At 45.0% G+C, this 18,750-nt stretch overlaps 1 protein-coding gene across 2 annotated transcripts in view; it reads right to left on the bottom strand.

Annotated features, from left to right (window-relative positions):
• The window catches only part of DMXL1 (Dmx like 1), a 153,342-nt gene that overhangs the window by 109,650 nt on the left and 24,942 nt on the right, over positions 1 to 18,750 (bottom strand). For both annotated transcript variants that reach the window (XM_029056093.2, XM_029056092.2), the window contains exons 3-5: positions 8,123 to 8,200; positions 4,662 to 4,740; positions 2,490 to 2,622 (exon numbers count right to left, since the gene is read on the bottom strand). In XM_029056093.2, the coding sequence (XP_028911926.1) occupies positions 2,490 to 2,622; positions 4,662 to 4,740; positions 8,123 to 8,200 (290 nt within the window). The remainder of the gene's footprint in view (positions 1 to 2,489; positions 2,623 to 4,661; positions 4,741 to 8,122; positions 8,201 to 18,750) is intronic.

Genomic DNA, 18,750 nt, shown 5'->3' with positions numbered 1-18,750 from the left:
GTATGACAATAAACAGACACATTCTCTGCCCACAAAGAACATGTCTGATAATTCTATGTACTGTATTCTCCCAAGCGCTTAGTACAGTGCTCTGCATATAATAAGCGCTCAATAAAAACCAATGATTGATACAGAAGAAACGTTACAATAATAATAATAATCTGGCCCAGCCCCGTGATTCAACAAAACTAAATGGCTAAACCATCTAGCACAAGTGGCTGTCTATTCTTTCCTTAGAGATTCCTAAAGATGGAGACCACAGTCCCCTCCAGACTGTAAGCTCGTGGGCAGGGAACGGGTCCACCAACTCTTATACTGTACCCTCCTAAGTGCTCAGTACAGTGCTCTGCAGAGAGTAAGTGCTCAATCAATACCATAGACCGATACAGAATCTTCCTCAGCTGCTCACCTGAAATCTCTCCTGCTGTATTTGAAGTTTACTTCCTATTGCTCAATGGGTAGGAGTGGATGAGGCAACAGCAGGGAGTAGCCCAAAATAAGCCTGCTTCAAGCGGAGCTCCCGAGCGTATGTGGTCGGGCCCGAGAGATCACTCGATGGGAGATTTGGGCTCAATCCTGTTTGTTACATCTGGAAACCCATTACTGGTAAATGAGTGTCTACAGTTCAGTTTTTGGAACTCTTTCCAGTCACTAGGGTCCATTTAGCTACCGACTAAATAACTTCTTCCACACCATTAAATGACACCTTAATTTGGCTCAATCACTTTAGGTTCTTCCTGAGAGAGGGTACTGTACTTTACTTTCTTGACACCAGTAAGATTCCACCCATTCATTGTAGGACAAGAAATAACAACAAAGTTGGAACGGGTTAAGAAAAACATTTTTTAAATGCTTTCTAACTATGAGGACTCTCGGGATCAGAGAATATGCATAATATGCAGAATCAGAGGTGCCTAGTGGCTAGAGCACGGGCCCGGGAGTCAGAAGGACCTGGATTCTATCCCGGCTCCGCCACCTGTCTGCCGTGTGACCTTGGGCAAGTCACTTGGCTTCTCTGGGCCTCCGTTCCTTCAGCTGCAAAATGGAGATTGAGACTGTGAGCTCCATGTGGGACATGGACCGAGTCCAACTTGATTAGCTTGTATCCTCCCTAGTGCTTAGTCCCATGTCTGGCACATAGTGAGCACTTAAATACCATGAAAAATAGGTATGTATGAACACACGCTGAGATCTAGTTGAATATTCTTCTTTATTGCAGAACAAGGATTTACTTTTCACGAGCTCAAGGGACCATTGCTTTTGCAGCTAAAACACACAGTTAATACATCTAGGGTCCTTTTAGTATCTGGTGGACCCAAGAGCGCTCACTTAAAACCTAAATGTAGAGGAGGAGGAGACTGCAAGTGAATCGCGACCTCAGAGTCCAAACATGGCGCCAATGTATCCTTAGTCACTCACAGAGCTCAGGTTCTGTCCCCAGTGACCCAAGGGAATAGAAAAAGGAAGGGAACAAAGCAGCAAAGAAGCCACATCCTCACCCCACAGGACCCCTGTTGAGGAGCTGCCTGAGCTTAAGTGAGAGTCACCAATTCCATCCGCTCCATGATCCGGGGCCAAAAACTCTCCTCTTAGTTTGGATTTAGGGAATGTACACTCCACGTCATCCTATCCGTTCGGGGATGGGGCTAGTTAGGCCTGAGCTGATTAGAGGTCTCAGCTGCAGGAGTTGCAGGTCCAGATCTCCCTCTGCTCCATCGTTTGAGTCTAAGCCCATCAGGAGATGTAGCTAGGGCTAAACACAACCAAGTAAGCACGTTTCTAAAGCATCTGTGTGGGAACAGGAACTCGAAAATTGGGTCTAAACTAAAGCTAGTGTCCCATTCGGTTCATGCTGCAGTAAAAGGGTGTCTCTGGGCGAATTCACTCCAGCGGATGATTACCGATAGTCGCTGTCTCAATATTAAGTCGCCAAAAGTTTTTCCATTCTGGCACACAACTCGGTAAAAGTTGAGATTGGAAGCTTAATCCGACAGCCACCCAGTTCACTTATGTTTTTTTTCCTATCCTCATTATGTAGTTACATATGAATACTTCTGTATCGAATCATTTAGTTATTTCAGCCTAACAGTCACACTCCTGGCTGTCACATCCTTGTTCTTCCTCCGGCTCCCATTATTTGTAAATATTTTTTTTGGTCCATCTCCACCTTTAGAGTGTAAGCTCCTTTGAGGGCAGGTAAAGTGCATCTTCCTTCCGTTGTACGCTCCCCAGCACTTAGTTCAGTGCTTTGCACTCAGTAGACACTCAACAAATACCATCAACTGATGATACAAAAAATGAATTCATATTCAACTTATTAAAATAAACCATTATGGAAAAATAAAATAAATAAAAAATCAGTCAAGAAAGGAGATAGGATTTCCTAACCAATGGATAGATTACGGAAGAGAGGACTCAAAAGGATATACAAGTTAGATTTCTATATTCCTGTTGCACACACTAGTTCAATTTCCAAACGAGCTGCTTACTTGCAGTTCCAAATACACCTCCAATCCCCAAAGTTAAGATCTGTTCTTTCGAGACTCGCATCCTCGGATGGCTTCTCCAAATGAGCAGTGCGCCAGAGCTGCAGACAACTGGAACCAGTCAAGAGGAGCAAACCTAAAACGATGTCAATCGCCATTATTATTTGAAGTGTCACGCTCTCCATTTTCACAAACCACTAAAAACAATGTCCGGCCTTCCAAGGAAAAAGGATTCACTCTATAGATAATGCCTCTCTCACTGATTTTGGTTTGTTGGAGATTAGAGTTAAACTAGTCGACACCTCACTCCCTAATACGGTAGGAAGTTGTTTTGACCAGGTTTACTTGGTCTCCTGCAACCCCTTGCAACAACAACAATCTTGGCAGTTCATGTCTCTTTTCACTAAAATCTAGCTTCAAGGAACCCAAACAGGAGTCATTTCATAGAGAAGGAAATTTTCCACAATAAAATTGAATATACAGTAGTTACTGAAGTAACTAATATTTCTTCCGTCAAAACTTGAGCTTGCAAAGGACAACCAGAGAGACAGTTAAACTGGCCAGGATGAAAAAGGCAATTAAAAAGCTATGGTGCTATCAACAATTTCTTACTAATTGCAGTCAGGATGTAATTCGCTTCAAGTAAAATTCCATTACAGTATGCCCTCCAATATGGCTCAGTGGAAAGGGCCTGGGCTTCGGAGTCAGAGGTCATGAGTTCAACTCCCAGCTCTGCCACTTGTCAGCTGTGTGACTGTGGGCAAATCACTTAACTTCTCTGTGCCTCAGTTACCTCATCTGTAAAATGGGGATTAACAGTGAGCCTCACGTGGGACAACCTGATGACCCTGTATCTACCCCAGCGCTTAGAACAGTGCTCTGCACATAGTAAGCACTTAACAAATACCAACATTATTATTATCTAATTTTTTTATCTTTCATTTCCAAGTGCTTCTCCACTCTCTGCCCCTTCCCTGGACAGAGGTGGAGGGAAAGAAAATGTACCACAGTCTCGTCTATTTGGAGTTTCCCCATTTCTCCACCTTAGGATCTCAGGGCTTCCCCATCCCTCCAAGACAGAAGCAGCACGGCCTAGCGAAAAGAGCACGGACCTGGAAGTCAAGGGCCTGGGTTCTAGTCCCAGCTGCGGCACTTATCTGTTATGAGACCTTGGGTAAGTCACTAAACTTCCCTGTGCCTCAGTCTCCTCATCTGTAAATTGGGGACTAAATATCTGTTCTTCCTGAGAGCTGAGAGCCCCATGTGGGACAGATTCAGGGACCCATCTGATACTCTCTGGAACCTACCCCAGAGCTAAGGTCAGTGACTGGTCTGTGAGCCCATCATTGGGCAGAGATTGTCTCTATCTGTTGCCTAATTGTACATTCCAAGTGCTTAGTAGAGTGCTCTGCACATAATAAGCGCTCAATTAATACTATTGAATGAATTGAATGTAGGAAGCGCTTTCAAAATACAAGTATTACTACCGGGGCACAAAGGAATTCACAGCTTTCTCCACCCTCTTGGAGCGGCTCCCTCCACGATCTTGCCGTGTTCCCTGTTCTGCTTGTGAGGGATTCTCCATTCCAACAAACTCACCACCTCTCTTAAGCTTTTCCTGAAAATCAGCAGGAAGGGGGATAGAAAAAGTCCGAGAATAGTTGGGGGAAAACCCCATGGTCCACAAGCGGGAATGAATTCGAGAGAAGTGAGAAATTCCTCTGGAGCTGCAAATTAGAGAATTCCCTATGGGAAGAATTTTCACCAAGCATGGGTAGGAAAGTCAATTATTCTGCTTCCATTATCAGCACTAACGGCATGCTTCATTAGAGCAGGCAATTGAGATTTTGCTGTAGGTGAATATTTTAAGGGCAAGCAAACAGAGTGCCTTTAACAGCACTGCAGACACCAGGGGAACAAGACACACTACTAGCCGCTTTTCTAATTTCAATAGCTGAAAAAAGTCATAATGCATCTATTAATGGGGCTTTTTTAAGGTGATCATAGAATAGCTGGTAACTCCAGTACGCTTCCTGAATCATAACTATAATTCAATAGGGGAAAGACGGTTTTGAGAAATTTCTATTTAAAATTAACTTTCAAATAGCCCAATACCAATAATCCTAAAAAAATTAAAATGTTTGTTAAATCTCTCAGGTAGCCCTGTTTCCTTACCTGCGGGATCCCACGTAATATTATGTGCTATCGACTCCAGAACAAATTGGCCGCTTTTCTGCCACTGGTTAAATAATCCCTAAAATGAAAAACAATGATTAGAAAAGCACCATCGGTCAAAGAGAGAAGAGATGCAGTTGTCACAGTTCCTGGCTTAAATCCATCCTACTGATCTCCAACAGAACCATTCTACACATGAGAATGGATTACCCAAAAGAGATTAGGAAATTTCCTCCTGTAGACGTCTTCTCAAAAGAGGGATGACTCAAAAAACCCATTAGGAAATTCTGCCTCATTTGTAACCAAACGTTCTCATAGTGGACTGTGGGTCCATTTCCATTTGTCCTGCCTGCCAAGTAAATAAGATAGGCACTACTGGGTAACCTGAGTGTGGAGTCATTGTCCTCCATTTTGTAACACCCTTCAGGTTCTGGGAAGACTCTTAATAAATTGCCTTTGTCTTTTCTCTTCTTTCAAATGAAAACCCCCAGTTGTTTGTCTCACAGCTCTTTTATACAACTAGGAGAGAGGATTGTAGCTTCTCTGTGGTTATACTAAACAATCAAACTTCTATGAAAGCCTAATCTTAGAAATTGCACCAGGGTGAGAAGAAAAGGCCAAAGGGGCTGCTCAATGAAGGGAAACAAGGCAATCAAGGCTCAAAACACTAGATCCTGGCTCTTGACAATCATTAAACAAACTTTGAAAGTTTTAAATCTTCAAGGTTTTATGAGATATTAAGAGATGGACTGAATTAGCAGGACCCAAACGAAGAGCCTGTCATTTAAGAGAGATAGTTAAACATGTGTGCTACCTTTTTATGGTATTTAAGTGCTTACTGTGTGCCAGGCACTGGGGTAAATACAAGATAAATCGGGTATGACAGAGTCCCTTTCCAACACAGGGCTAACAGTCTTAATCCCCATTTTACCGAGTACATAAGAGGCACAGAAAAGTTAAGTGACCTGCCCAGGGTCACACAGCAGACAAGTGGCAGAGCTGAGATCAGAACCATATCAAGCAACAGTATTTACTGAGCGCTTACTAAGTGCAGAGTACTAAGCACTTGGGACTGTACCGTCTGCCCATAATGAGTTTACAGTCTAGACGATTACCAGGCCCATGCTCTTTCTACTATTCTATGCTGCTCCATTTAAATAATCGCCATTAATGAAATCAGTCCGAATAAAAACCCATGACAATTTTCAGGTTTTAATGCTCTCATGATATACAGGAGTGTCCCAGTATACCCTCCTTATAGCACACTTCCACAATAGTGCTGTGAATCTTAATGCGGGTATTTTGCTAGCATGCTCTCACTTCACGACAGCTCTGTGGTTTTACCACACACGTGCTCTGAGCAGTTAACCCTCCCTTCCGACACCAACTAAATATTGTATATACAGTACATCATGACCTCAAAGTGTATCACCAAAGCTACTGTTGGCCGTGAAGAGCAAAAAGAAAAATCCTAAGAGCTTAAGTCCTGCGGTTAAATTAGATGGGCCAAAGTGTCCGGAATTCATATAAGCGTTAAATCAACATATGCAAAGCTTTTGTTCTGGAAGGGTCGGAGATGAAGAATGCAGATGAAAATCAGGGAATTCGGTAGGTCTACCTTGACCACTGGCTGGAACTGAATCCAGCAGGGCTAGGTCTATGATAATGGCTGATACAGAATGAGTAGTTAGTACTTGGATCAAAGGGCAAATTCAGCGTGTACTGTGGAAGAATTTAAAGGCAGCTGAGGATTTGAGAGGTTCAAGACTCGGGCTCAGGTGGGTAATACGGAGCAGCAGCATGGCGTACTGGACAGAGCATGGGCCTGGGAGTCAAAATGTCACGGGTTCTAATCCCATCTCCGCCACTTGTCTGCTGTGTGACCTTGGGCAAGTCACTTCTCTTCTCTGTGGCTCAGTTACCTCACCTGGAAAACGGGGATCAAGAATGTGAGCCCCGCGTGGGACAGGGACATTGTCCAACCCGATTGGCTTGTATCCACCCCAACGCTTTGTACAGTACCTGGCACATAGTAAATGCTTAACAAATACTATTATTATTATCCAATAGTATAATTTGTTAAGGAAATGCTTAAAAAATAATGTTAAATGAAAGTTTTCCAAAGTTACGAATGGGGTGCGACCAAGACCGTGGAGAGATTGTGGGCCAAGGTTTTGACAAGACCCTAAAGGCCGTCAAAGAAATCCCCACCATCTCTGAAAATCAACATTTCAAGAAGGACTTTGAGCAATCCGCCATCGGATGAACTAACTGAATGAATCTCACCAGGAAGGGTACGATGAGATCTGATTAACATCAATCGGCTGACAATTCAGGAGGAAGACATGCCCACGTTGTTGTTGGCATTTCCTCCGGTTTGAAGATGACGTTTCTGACAATGATACCGTCTCCGCGCTCGTCCTGGAAACTTGTTGTGGGCAGGGAATGTGTGTTTATCGTTCTAGTGTACGCTCCCAAGTGCTTAGTTCAGCGCTCTGCACACAGTAAGCGCTCGATAAATATGACTGTACGGATATTTGGCCATGAAAGGAAGGTAGTACTTTTTTAAGCACTTTCTTGGCCCCTTGCCATTTGGTACCGATGGTTAGGAGAGGGAAAGCGTGTCTGCCCGGGAGACTTGCCCTGGAGTTGTTTTGGGCACGGCTCGGCCTGAACCATGCCAACGATGACGATAAACATGCACCAGCCAGAACCTTAACTTTGAATGTGGCTCTAAGGATTCAGAGGAAACTGTGTTCCGTTTTCTCAGAAAGTGATTCGAACATGGGTCAGAGCTCCTTGATCATCGAAGCTTGGCCCCAGGTACCAAACTGCTACAAACAGCTGCATGGCAAAAAAGAAAAAAAGGCCAAGAAGCAAAGGAACCCTGGTTCGTTTCGATTCAATGCTCCATCGAGACCCTATCTGCCCTAGATTCGACCACTTTAACACCTTCAAGTACAGGAGCTTCCGTGTGCCCTGCTTCAGGTGACAAGATGATCAAAAATGAAGAGAAACAACTAGCCGTTGTTTCTCAAAGGACCCCTCCCCCCACTACCCGGAAGCCCTAGCAAATACATATTGTAAATAATTTTTTTTCAAATTAATAATCTTATTTTGGGTTATATTTATTCATTACTTGACCATGTAAATGAAATAGTCTTAATGGTGTCGTGGCTTTCAATATAAAATTTGTTACTTAAATATATTTAGATTTATATATATTTATATTGTTTTGGAAAAGTTTTTGCATCTGAGGAATGCAGCAAAGCACTTTACATTATTTCCTATGGGAAATGCTCTTTTGTTTGGAGATTTTTTGCTTAATGCTCTATTTTCAGGGAACCAATTAAGAGCACTAACCGTAGAATTCCAGAATACAGCTTTGGAGCCCTATGATTTGTAAGAAAATCAGGTAAAGCAACTGCCAAAAAATATGAAACTAAGAGTTGATTACTTACTGCTCGAGGATTGTTCTTTGCTTTCAGTAAGTTAACCGGTTCAAAAACACAGATAATATTTCCGTAGGAGGCTGCAATCTTAAAAGAAAAAAAGTGAAAATAGTTGACGCAGGAAAAAATTATTCATTCGTGTGATATAACATACTTGCCTTTGTGGGCTTTGCCTTTCCTTACACTAGAAAAACAACATCCGAACTTTCTTATAAAATCCAAAACCCTTGCCAAAATCTTTTTTAAAAGCTACTAGATTCTAAATATGAGTGACCACGATTTTTTTTCTTATGGTATTTGCTAACCGCTTACTATGTGCCAGGCACTGTACTAAGCATTGTGGTAAATACAAGTTAATCAGGTTGGACACAATCCAGTCCCATTTGGGGCTCATAGTCTTAATCCCCATTTTACAGATGAGGGAGCTGAGGCACAGAAAAGTGATATGACTTGCCCTAGGTCACACAGCAGATAAGTGGCAGAGCCAGAATTAGGTCCTTCTGACTCAAAGGCCCTTGCTCTATCCACTAGATGATGCTGCTTCTACAAAATTACCAAGTCACAAAAGTTTCACCAACCTAGGCCTATTTCCCGGCTGGAAAAAGGCTAGAACCTAGGCCAAGAATCAATATGTTCAATTGGAAATTAAATGATTTACTTGCTCAATGCCTAATTTCTTTTAGGCCTGGGCAATTTTTTTTCTTTTCAGATCAGAGACTATTTTGGCATGTCTGTGAAAGGCTGACCGTGGTCACGGCTCAAGAGGTCTCTCCCCCCACCAAAGAGAAATACCTTCTAAGAAGATATGAGATAATCAGATTGGACACAGTCCCTGTCCCACAAGGAGCTCACAGTCTTAATCCCCATTTTACAGATGAGGGAACTGAGGCACAGAGAAGTTAAGTGACTAGCTCAAAGTCGCACAGCAGACATGCAGCAGAGTCAGGATTAAAACCCATGTCCTCCTGATTCCCATCCCGTACTCTACCCACTAAGCCATGCTGTTTAGATCTCCCCCCTTTCAAGGCCTTGTTGAAGGCACATCTCCTCCGGGAGGCCTTCCCTGACGAAGCCTCCCCTTTCCTCTTCTCCCACTCCACTTCCTTCTGCTTCACACTAACTTGCTCCCTTTGTTCTTCCCTCCTCCGAACTCCACAGCACTTTTGTCCATATCTGTCATTTAATTATTTATATTAATATCTTTCTCCCCCCCCCAGACTGTAAGCTTGTTGTGGGCAGGGAATGTGTCCGTTTATTGTTGAACTGTACTCTCCCGAGCCCTTATAGTACAGTGCTCTGCACACAGTAAACGCTCAATAAAGACAACTGAATGAATCATTGCCCCAGCACTTGGGCAATGTTGGATTGCTGCCTGAGCCCCACTGTCTCTTGGGTTACAGATTAAACCCTGGTCTGGGTGGGAAGGAGAGTGAGCCTCAAGCAAGCAGTGATCTTTACATTTGGCTCCTACAGAACCCTGAGGAAAAAACTACCCTCTTTCCTCATCTGTCCCCTTCCCACCAAATTACCATTTCAGTGCTATCGAGGTGCACACCTGTGGCCAGCCCAGAATGCCGCTGAATTGGATGGGAGTGGAAAATTGAACACTGGGAAACACAGTTATTGGAACCCAGCCGATTCTGTGCTTCCATCAGGACCCCTCTAGACTGTAAGCTCGTTGTGGGGAGGAAATCCTATTGTACTCTTCCACACGTTTAGTACGGTGCTCTGCATGCAGTAAGCGCTCAATAAATACGACTGAATGAATGAATAGTGATCTTGGTAACCTGAGCTATCTCTCACACACCTCAACTGGGGCTCCACGCAAAGGCCCAACAACAGCTCAACATTTTCTTTCAAAACAGATGAGCTTTGTCCAAGAACACTCCCTAAATTCCCTCCAATGGTCTACCCAAAATACATAGTTAACAATATGTGTTATAAAAAAGTGGAGTCCAACTAGGTTCCCCCCCCCTTTTTTTTTTTATGGTGTTTAACCACTTCCTATGTGCCAGACGGTGTACTAAGCACTGAGGTAGATACAAGCTCATCAGGTTGAACACAGTCCCTGTCCTACATGGGAATCACAGTCTTAATCCCCATTTTACAGGTGAGGAAACTAAGGCCCAGTATAGTGAAGGGATTGCCCAAGGTCACACAGCAGACAAGTAGCAGAGCCAGAATTAGAAACCAGGTCCTTCCGACTCCCATGCCCGTGTTCTATCCACTGGGCCACGCTGTTTCTCAAAGCAAGAAACATTGAATTTTTTAGGTGCACCATTATTTCAGCTCAATCAAAAATGACTAACCATCAACTGCATTTTAAATAAGATCTAGCAAAATATTCAACCATCAGATACTGCCTTAACCTAATAGCTACCACATGCTTCCTCAAGAGGGAGCAAGGTATTTGTCAGGAACCAGGTTAACCTAACACCCCCTTAGCAGCTACATATTTCATTCCTATCCTCAGCACTTATGAACCTATCTATATTTGGATTTCCAGAGACAGAAAAATTGCCTCAGAACATCCAAATCCCACTGATTCCATCCCTCCTCTTCAGAGCTTTCCACTTCTACCCTGCACATTGGAATTTGAAATTAAAAAAATTCTGCAAAAGCAAAGCTATTTATTCACCTACCCTATTTTTACTCCCCTCCACTAAATAATGGCTTATTTGATGTTGGGGTTTTTTTTTCCCATTTCTAGGTAGTTCACATAAACTCTTTTTAGCAGGTAATGTTTAAAAATGTAAAGTTATAATTAGTTCACATAAATTACAACAACACAGACACCAGAAGATTAGAAATACACACACTCACACAACAGGCCCACTGGATGGAGAAAATGTAATCCACACCGCAATGCCTCCTAAATCTATGCCTTACCCCGACCCCAAAATTTTATTTTATTAATGATGTATATATATCTGTAATTCTATTTATACCGACACTATTGATGCCTGTCCACTTGTTTTGTTGTCCATCTCTCCCCTTCTAGACTGTGAGCCCATTGTTGGGTAGGGATTGTCTCTGTTGCCGAACTGTACTTTCCAAGCACTCAGTACAGTGCTCTGCACACAGTAAGCGCTCAATAAATACAACTGAATGAATGAAATGCCACCTCGAATTCTGTGACAGTTAAAGAGATCTAAAGTAAAAGTTTCAGATACATGAAAAATACAGCTAGCAGTTCTGAATCTATTTTTCCATAATTAGTTTAGAACATGGGAAAAGTAATTTCCCGGGTCCTAATGGCTTGAGAGCGATTCCAATCTGCAAGTGAAAAATTCACTTCAAATTTTACTGGCACGACTATCTTAAAGCTACTATCTTCCATCCATAACTTATTTGTCTACAAATCCCAGGTAAATAAACAATGCTGTATTCCACTTCAGACTGAATGCCCCATCCAGGAGAAGTAGTTTCTTACCTGAGGTAACTACTGAACTTATATTTCAAGTCTAGAGAGCGGTAGCTTTACCTAACTCGGTTTGTGGTGTAATAACAATAATAACGATGATGGTATTTGTTTAGCGCTTACTATGTGCCAAGCACTGTTCTAAGCACCGGGATAGATACAAGGTGATCAGGTTGTCCCAGTGGGGCTCACGGTCTTAATCCACATTTTACAGATGAGGTAACTGAGGCACAGAGAAGTGAAGTGACTTGCCCAAAGTCACACAGGTGACAAGTGGCAGAGCCGGAATTGGAACCCATGACCTCTGATTCCCGAGCCTGTGCTCCTTCCACTGAACCACACAGCATGTTTTGGGTACTCTATGGCTAAACTATTCCTACTACACATCTTCTACCTGCAGTACAATGGCTTCCAGGAGCAGCGGAAATAATATTTAGGGAAGCAGCGTGGCTTAGCGGATAGAGCATGGGCCCGGGAGTCAGAAGGACCTGGGTTCTAATTCCAGCTCTGCCACGTGTCCGCTGTGTAACCGTGGGCAAGTGACTTAACTTCTCTGGGCCTTAGTTACCTCATCTGTAAAATGGGGATGAAAACTGGGAGTGGCCGAGAACGCGTCGGGAGGTGAGCCTGCGGCCGCCGGATGTTTTGTTCGGCCACTGCGGAGAGGGGGGACGGGAAGGTTCGGCAGCCGCTGTTATCACCGGCCGGGAGCAGGGTACGAGGACAGGTGATCTGCCGAGTGAGCGGAGGTTGGGTGGAGGGCCGTGGTATCGTGAATGTTCCAGAGGCGTGCTCCAGGGAAATGCTGGGTAAATTGGGCAACTCACTGCCAGGTTCCTGGACTCAACTACTACCAACTACTTTACTCCTAACTGGCCGACTCCGGTGCGCAGCCATTCCGCGGGGTCGCCGGTCTGAGCCTGGTTAAAGCCCAGTCGTCCGGAAGACACCCAGTAGATGGCTCCCGTGTTCCTTCTAAAGCATTCAAGCCAGTGAGTGGGAACTGAAACCCCCATTTGCTCGCATCCTCCCTCTTGCCTGGAACTTCCTTTCCCTTCCTGCCAGACCTTCACACTCCCTGTCTTGAAAACCCTTCTAAATTCACATCTCCTCCAGGAAGCCTTCCCTGACTAACCTCTCATCTCCCCAACCTATTTCCCCTCCCTTCCGCGTCACCGACGCACTTGGGTCCCTAAGCGCTTCGACGGTCACCCCTCCCCAGCCCCACTGTACCTCTGTACAAATCCTTATTCTCTTCCGCTTACCCCATCTGTAATTTATTTTCGAGTCTTTTTTCCCCCATGAGACGGTGGAAGTGCCTCGCGGGCAGGGTTTGTGATTATTAATAATAATAATAATAATGTTGGTATTTGTTAAGCGCTTACTATGTGCAGAGCACCGTTCTAAGCGCTGGGGAAGATACAGGATAATCGGGTTGTCCACATGAGGCTCACAGTTGTTAATCCCCATTTCACAGATGAGGTAACTGAGGCACAGAGAAGTGAAGTGACTTGCCCACAGTCACACAGCTGACAAGTGGCAGAGCCAGGTTTCAAACCCATGACCTCTGACTCCCAAGCCCGGGCTCTTTCCAGTAAGCCACGCTGCTTCTCTACCAACTCTAGAGATTACCGACTCTACTGCATTCTCCCAATAATTATAATAATAATTATGGTATTTGGTAAGCACTTACTATGTGCCAGGCGCTGTACTAAGCGCTGGAGTAGTTACGAGGTAATCAGGTTGGACACGGTCCCTGTCCCACGTGGGGCTCACAGTCTCAATCCCCATTTTTAAAATGAGGGAACTGAGGCTCAGAGAAGTGAAGAGACTTGCCCACGATCACACAGCAGAGAAGTGACAGAGCTGGGATTAGAACCCGTGATCTTCCGACTCTCAGACCCGTGCTCCATCCCCTGTGCCACGCTGCTTCTCCCAAGTGCTTGATACAGTGCTCGGCAGGCAGTAAGTGCTCAAATCAACACCCCTGATTGAGGGAGTGACCCTAACAGGACAGCTCTGAGCAGATCACAACCCCTAGAATTTACCACCTTAAAGAACAAAAAAGAAAAAACAGTCCCATTAGTCTAAGACAAGTTGCTCCACCTCTACAATTCATCCCACTTCCGGCTGATGTCACAACGGAGCCAGGATATGTTAACCAATGTTGCCAACCGATTAAAGATTATACTGGGTGCCCTACTTCAGAACCTCATAATCATAATGTAACTGTGGTATTTGTTAAACACGTACTATGTGCCAAAGACTTAATCTAAGCACTAGGATAGATGTGTTATATGCAGACCCGACACAGTCCCTGTCCCATGCGGGGCTAGCAGTCTAAATAGAGGGAGGATGGGTTTTGAATCCCCATTTTACAGATGAGGAAACCGGGGCCCAGAGGAGTGAAGTGACTTGCCCAAGGTCACCCAGCAGGCAAGTGGCAGAGCCGAGATTAGAACCCAGTTTCTCCGAACCCCAGGTCTATGCTCTTTTCACTAGGGTGCTTCTCTGGACTTTCTCTCGACTAGAACCCCAGGTCTACGCTGTTTCTCTGGACTTTCTCTGTGAGGTTAGGTTTCTTAAACTTGGTCATGGAATCACTTTACCCTGCCATGAAAATGACCATCCAGCTCAGGCAGGAAGAAGCCAGTTCACTAGCCACCTTGCACACATCCATGCTTCCAGTTTCTCCCGTCTCCAGTCGAGTCCACATCTGGCAGGCAACTGCACCTCCCATCCTCAAGGTCCTTTTGAAACCACACCTCCTCCAAGAGGCCTTCCGGGATCGTATTCCCCTCCATCTGCCACTCAAGCACTGGCATCTTGTATCTACCCTAGTGCTTGGTACAGCGCTTGGCACATAGTAAGCCCTTAAATACCACAGTTATTATTAATCATCCCACACACCCCCAGCCCTTCTGTGCGTATCTTTATACTCTACTACTTTCTCCTCTATGTAATTTATTTTAGCACCTGTCTTCTCCGCTAGACTCATCTCTCATCATTCAACCCACATATTCAGTCTGTCACCAAATCCTGTCAGTTCTACTATCACTCAATCAATGGTCGTTGTAGGCAGAGAATGTGTCTGTTTATTGTGATAGTGTCCTCTCCCAAGAGCTTAGTACAGTGCTCTACGCACAGTAAGCACGCAATAAATACGACGGAATGAATGAATGGTGTTTATTGAATGCTTATTCTGTGCAGGGCACTGTACTAAGCACTTTGAAGAGTAATAATAATAAAAATAATAATCATGGTATTTAAGTGCTTACTTTGTGCCAGGCACCGTTCTAAGCGCCGGAGTGAATATAAGCAATTCAGGATGGACACGGTCCCTGTCCCATATGGGGCTCACAGTCTCAATTCCCATTTTACTGATAAGGAACTGAGACCCAGGGAAGTGAAGTGACATGCCCAAGGTCACACGGCAGACAAGTGGCGGAGCCGAGATTACAACTCATGACCTACCAACTCCCAGGCCCGTGCTCTAGCGACTACACCATGCCGCTTCAGTCGGTAGACGAGTAACCTGCCCACAGTGAGCTTACAGTCTAGAGGGGGAGACGGACACTAATATAAATAAACTACAGGTAGGTTGAGAAGTGTTTGGATCGGCGAAGTAGCAGTTTGAACGGAGAGGAAAGGGTGAATTTTAGCAATGTGGAGCAGGCTATGGTGACAGACTGAATATGTGAGTTGTATTATGAAAGTTGAGTTGAGATTTCTAGAATCCACCCCTTCCTCTCCAAACTGCCGCCATGCTAATCCACACTTATATCCCACCTTCCCTACTACATCACCCTCCTCACTGACCTCCCTACCTCCCATCTCTGCCCTCTCAAGGCCATACTTTCATTCTGCTGCCTGGACCGTTTTTCTTAAAAGTTCAGTCCATGTTTCCCCACCCCTCAACAGCAGAGAAGCAGCATGGCCTAGTGGCTACAGCACAGGCTTGGGAGTCAGAAGGACCTGGGTTCTAATCCCAGCTTCGGCACTTGGCTGCTGTGAGACCTTTTTTTTTAAATGGTATTTATTAAGCACTTACTATGTATTACGTACACATAGTACTTACAATGTGGCAGGCACTGTACTAAGCACTGAGGTGCTTACAAACTACAAACTAATTGGGATGGACACCGTCTCTGTCCCATACAGCGCTCACAGTATTAACCTCCATTTTACAGATGAGGTAACTGAGGCTCAGAAGCTAAGTGACTTGCCCCAAGTCACGCGGTAGACAAGTGGTTTGGGCAAATCACTTAACTGTGGCCCAGAAAAGTTCCCTCATCTGTAAAATGGGGATAAAGACTGTGAGCCCCAAGTGGGACAGGGAATGGGTCTGACCTGATTACCTTGTATCTGCCCAAGCACTTAGTACAGTGCCTGGCACCCATAAAATACAAAAACAAAAAAGCCCCTCCAAGAGTTGCCCATTCTTATCTGTAAACAGAAACTCCTCACCATCAGCTTTAAAGCACTTAATCCTCATCCCGCCTCACTGAGCTCCTTCTACAATTCAGCCCCATCCCTTTGCCCCTCAAATGCCAACCTACTCAATCTCATCTATCCCGCCACCAACCCCTGGCCCACGTCCTTCCTCTGGCCTGGAACACCTCCCCAATCATTTCCAATCACTTCCCCCACCGTCAGAATGCTATTAAAATCATATGTCCTCTAAGAGGCCTTCCCGGCGTAAGTCCTCATTTTCCCCACCCTATTCATCCTCCCCCATATGTAACTTATTTTAGTGCTTGCCTCCCCCTCTAGACCATAAAGTCTTTGTGGACAGGGATCACGTCTGCCAACCCTACTGTACCGCTCTCTTCCAAGTGCTTAGAACAGTGCTTTGCACAGGCAGAGAAGTGGCGTGGCCTATTGGAGAAGCAGCGTGGCTCAGTGGAAAGAGCACGGGCTTGGGAGTCAGAGGTCATGGGTTCTAATTCCGGCTCTGCTGTGACTTTGGGCAAGTCACTTAACTTCTCTGTGCCTCAGTCACCTCATCTGTAAAATGGGGATTAAGACTGTGAGCCCCACAAAGGACAACATGATCCCCTTGTATCCTCCCCAGCGCATAGAACAGTGCTTTGAACATAGTAAGCACTTAAATGTCATCATTAATTTTATTATTATTATTGTTATCATCAGTGGAAAGGAAAGAGCACGGGACTGGAATTAGAAGAGCTGGGTTCTAATCCCAGCTCCACCACTTGTCTACTGCATGGCCTTGGGCAGTCACTTAACTTCTCTGGGCCTCATTTACCTCATCTGTAAAATGGGGATTAAGGGTGTGAGCCCCATGTGGGACACGGACTATATCCAACCCGATAAACCTGTATCTACCCCAGCACTTAGAATAGCACTTGGCTCTTGGTAAGCGCTTAACAAATACCATAATTATTATTATGAGAAGCAGCGTGGCTTAGTGGAAAGATCCCGGGCTTGGGAGTCGGAGGTTGTGGGTTCTAATCCAGGCTCCGCCATTTGTCTGCTGTGTGATTTAGGGCAAGTCATTTCACTGTGCCTCAGTTCCCTCGTCTGTCAAATGGGGATTAAGACTGGGACCCCCAAGTGGGACAACCTGATTACCCTGTATCCACCTCAGTGATTAGAAAGAGTGCTTGGCACATAGTAAGCACTTAACAAATACCATCATCATTATTCACTTCTCTGTGACTCAGTTACCTCATCTGTAAAATGGGGATTAAGACTGGAACATGGGAAACGTGGACTGTGTCCAACCTGATTATGCATGTACTTACCCCAGCGCTTAGTATAGAGCCTGGAACATAGTAAACCCTTAACACCTTTTTTTTTTTTTTTTAAAAGTCAGTGCTCAGTAAATATCATTGACTGCCTGTAAGATCTTTGTACTTTCCTCAAGTACCTAGTAGAGTGAGCCCTCAAATACTATTAATTGATTTTACAAAGAAGCAGCATGGCCTAGTGGATAGAGCCATTAGGCCCTGGGCCTGGGAGACAGAAGGAACAGGGCTCTAATCCCCACTCCGCCAACTTGTCTGCTGTGTGACCCTGGGCAAGTCACTTCATTTCTCTCTCTGCCTCGGTTACCTCATCTGTAAAGTGGGGGCGGGGGGGGGGGAGATTAAAACCATGAGACCCACGTGGGACAGGGACTGTGTCCAACCCAATTTGCTAGTATTCACCCCAGTGCTTAGTATAGTGCACATAGTAAGCGCTTAACATATATCACCACTTAATACCAATCAATTTTCCTCTTCTCCCTTCATTCCACTCCCTTCTCTTCCTTTGCCCCTCCCTCAGAACAAATGTCTGTTAACTGATGGTAATCTGAGAATGATAAGGAAACTAGCAGATGTTTTTATTTGTTCTAAGCCCGGCATAGGTATAATTTTAGAAGACAATCTTGTCAGTCAATCATATTCTACTGAGCACTGACTGTGTGCAGAGCACTGTACTAAGCACTTGGGAGAGTACAACAATATAACAGACACATTCCCTGCCTGCAACGAGCTTACAGTCTAGAGCAGGAGACAGACGATAATGTAAATAAATGACAGATATGTACATAAGTGCTATGGGACTGGGGGGGGGGGGGGGCGGGAAATCAATAAAGGGAGCGAGTCAAGGCGATGCGGGAGTGGGAGAAGAGGAAAGGGGGGCTTAGTCAGGGGAGGCCTCTTGGAGGAGATGGGCCTTCAATAAAGCTTTGAAGGTGGGGAGAGTAACTGTCTGTCAGATATGATGAGGGAGGGAGTTCCAGACCAGAGACGGGGTGTGAGCAAGAGGTCGGTGGCAAGATAGATGAGATCGAGGTACAGGGAGCAGGTTGGCATTAGAGGAGGAAAGTGCGCAGGCTGGGTTGTAGTAGGAGACTAGATTAGAGGTGAGGTAGTGGGGGGGGGGGGCGAGGTGATTGAGTGCTTTAATGCCGACAGTAAGGGGTTTCTGTTTGATGCGGAGGTGGATGGGCAACCCCTGAAGGTTCTTGAGGAGTGGGGAAACATGGGCTGAATAATACTGTAGAAAAATGATCGGGACAGCAGAGTGAAGCATGGACCGAAGCAGGGAGATACGGGAGTCAGGGAGGTCAGAAAGGAGGCTGACATAGTAATCAAGGAGGGATAGGACAAGAGCTGAGATGCTTCGATGATATTAAGCTATCCCTTTTTAGAGGCAGAGCTAGTCTCTCACTGAAAAGGCCCTTCTCTTCTGTAACAGTGTTTCGCTG

This window comes from Ornithorhynchus anatinus, chromosome X5 (assembly GCF_004115215.2).
Source record: "Ornithorhynchus anatinus isolate Pmale09 chromosome X5, mOrnAna1.pri.v4, whole genome shotgun sequence".
NCBI lineage: Eukaryota > Metazoa > Chordata > Mammalia > Monotremata > Ornithorhynchidae > Ornithorhynchus > Ornithorhynchus anatinus.
This window is presented reverse-complemented; position numbering and strand designations above follow the sequence as displayed.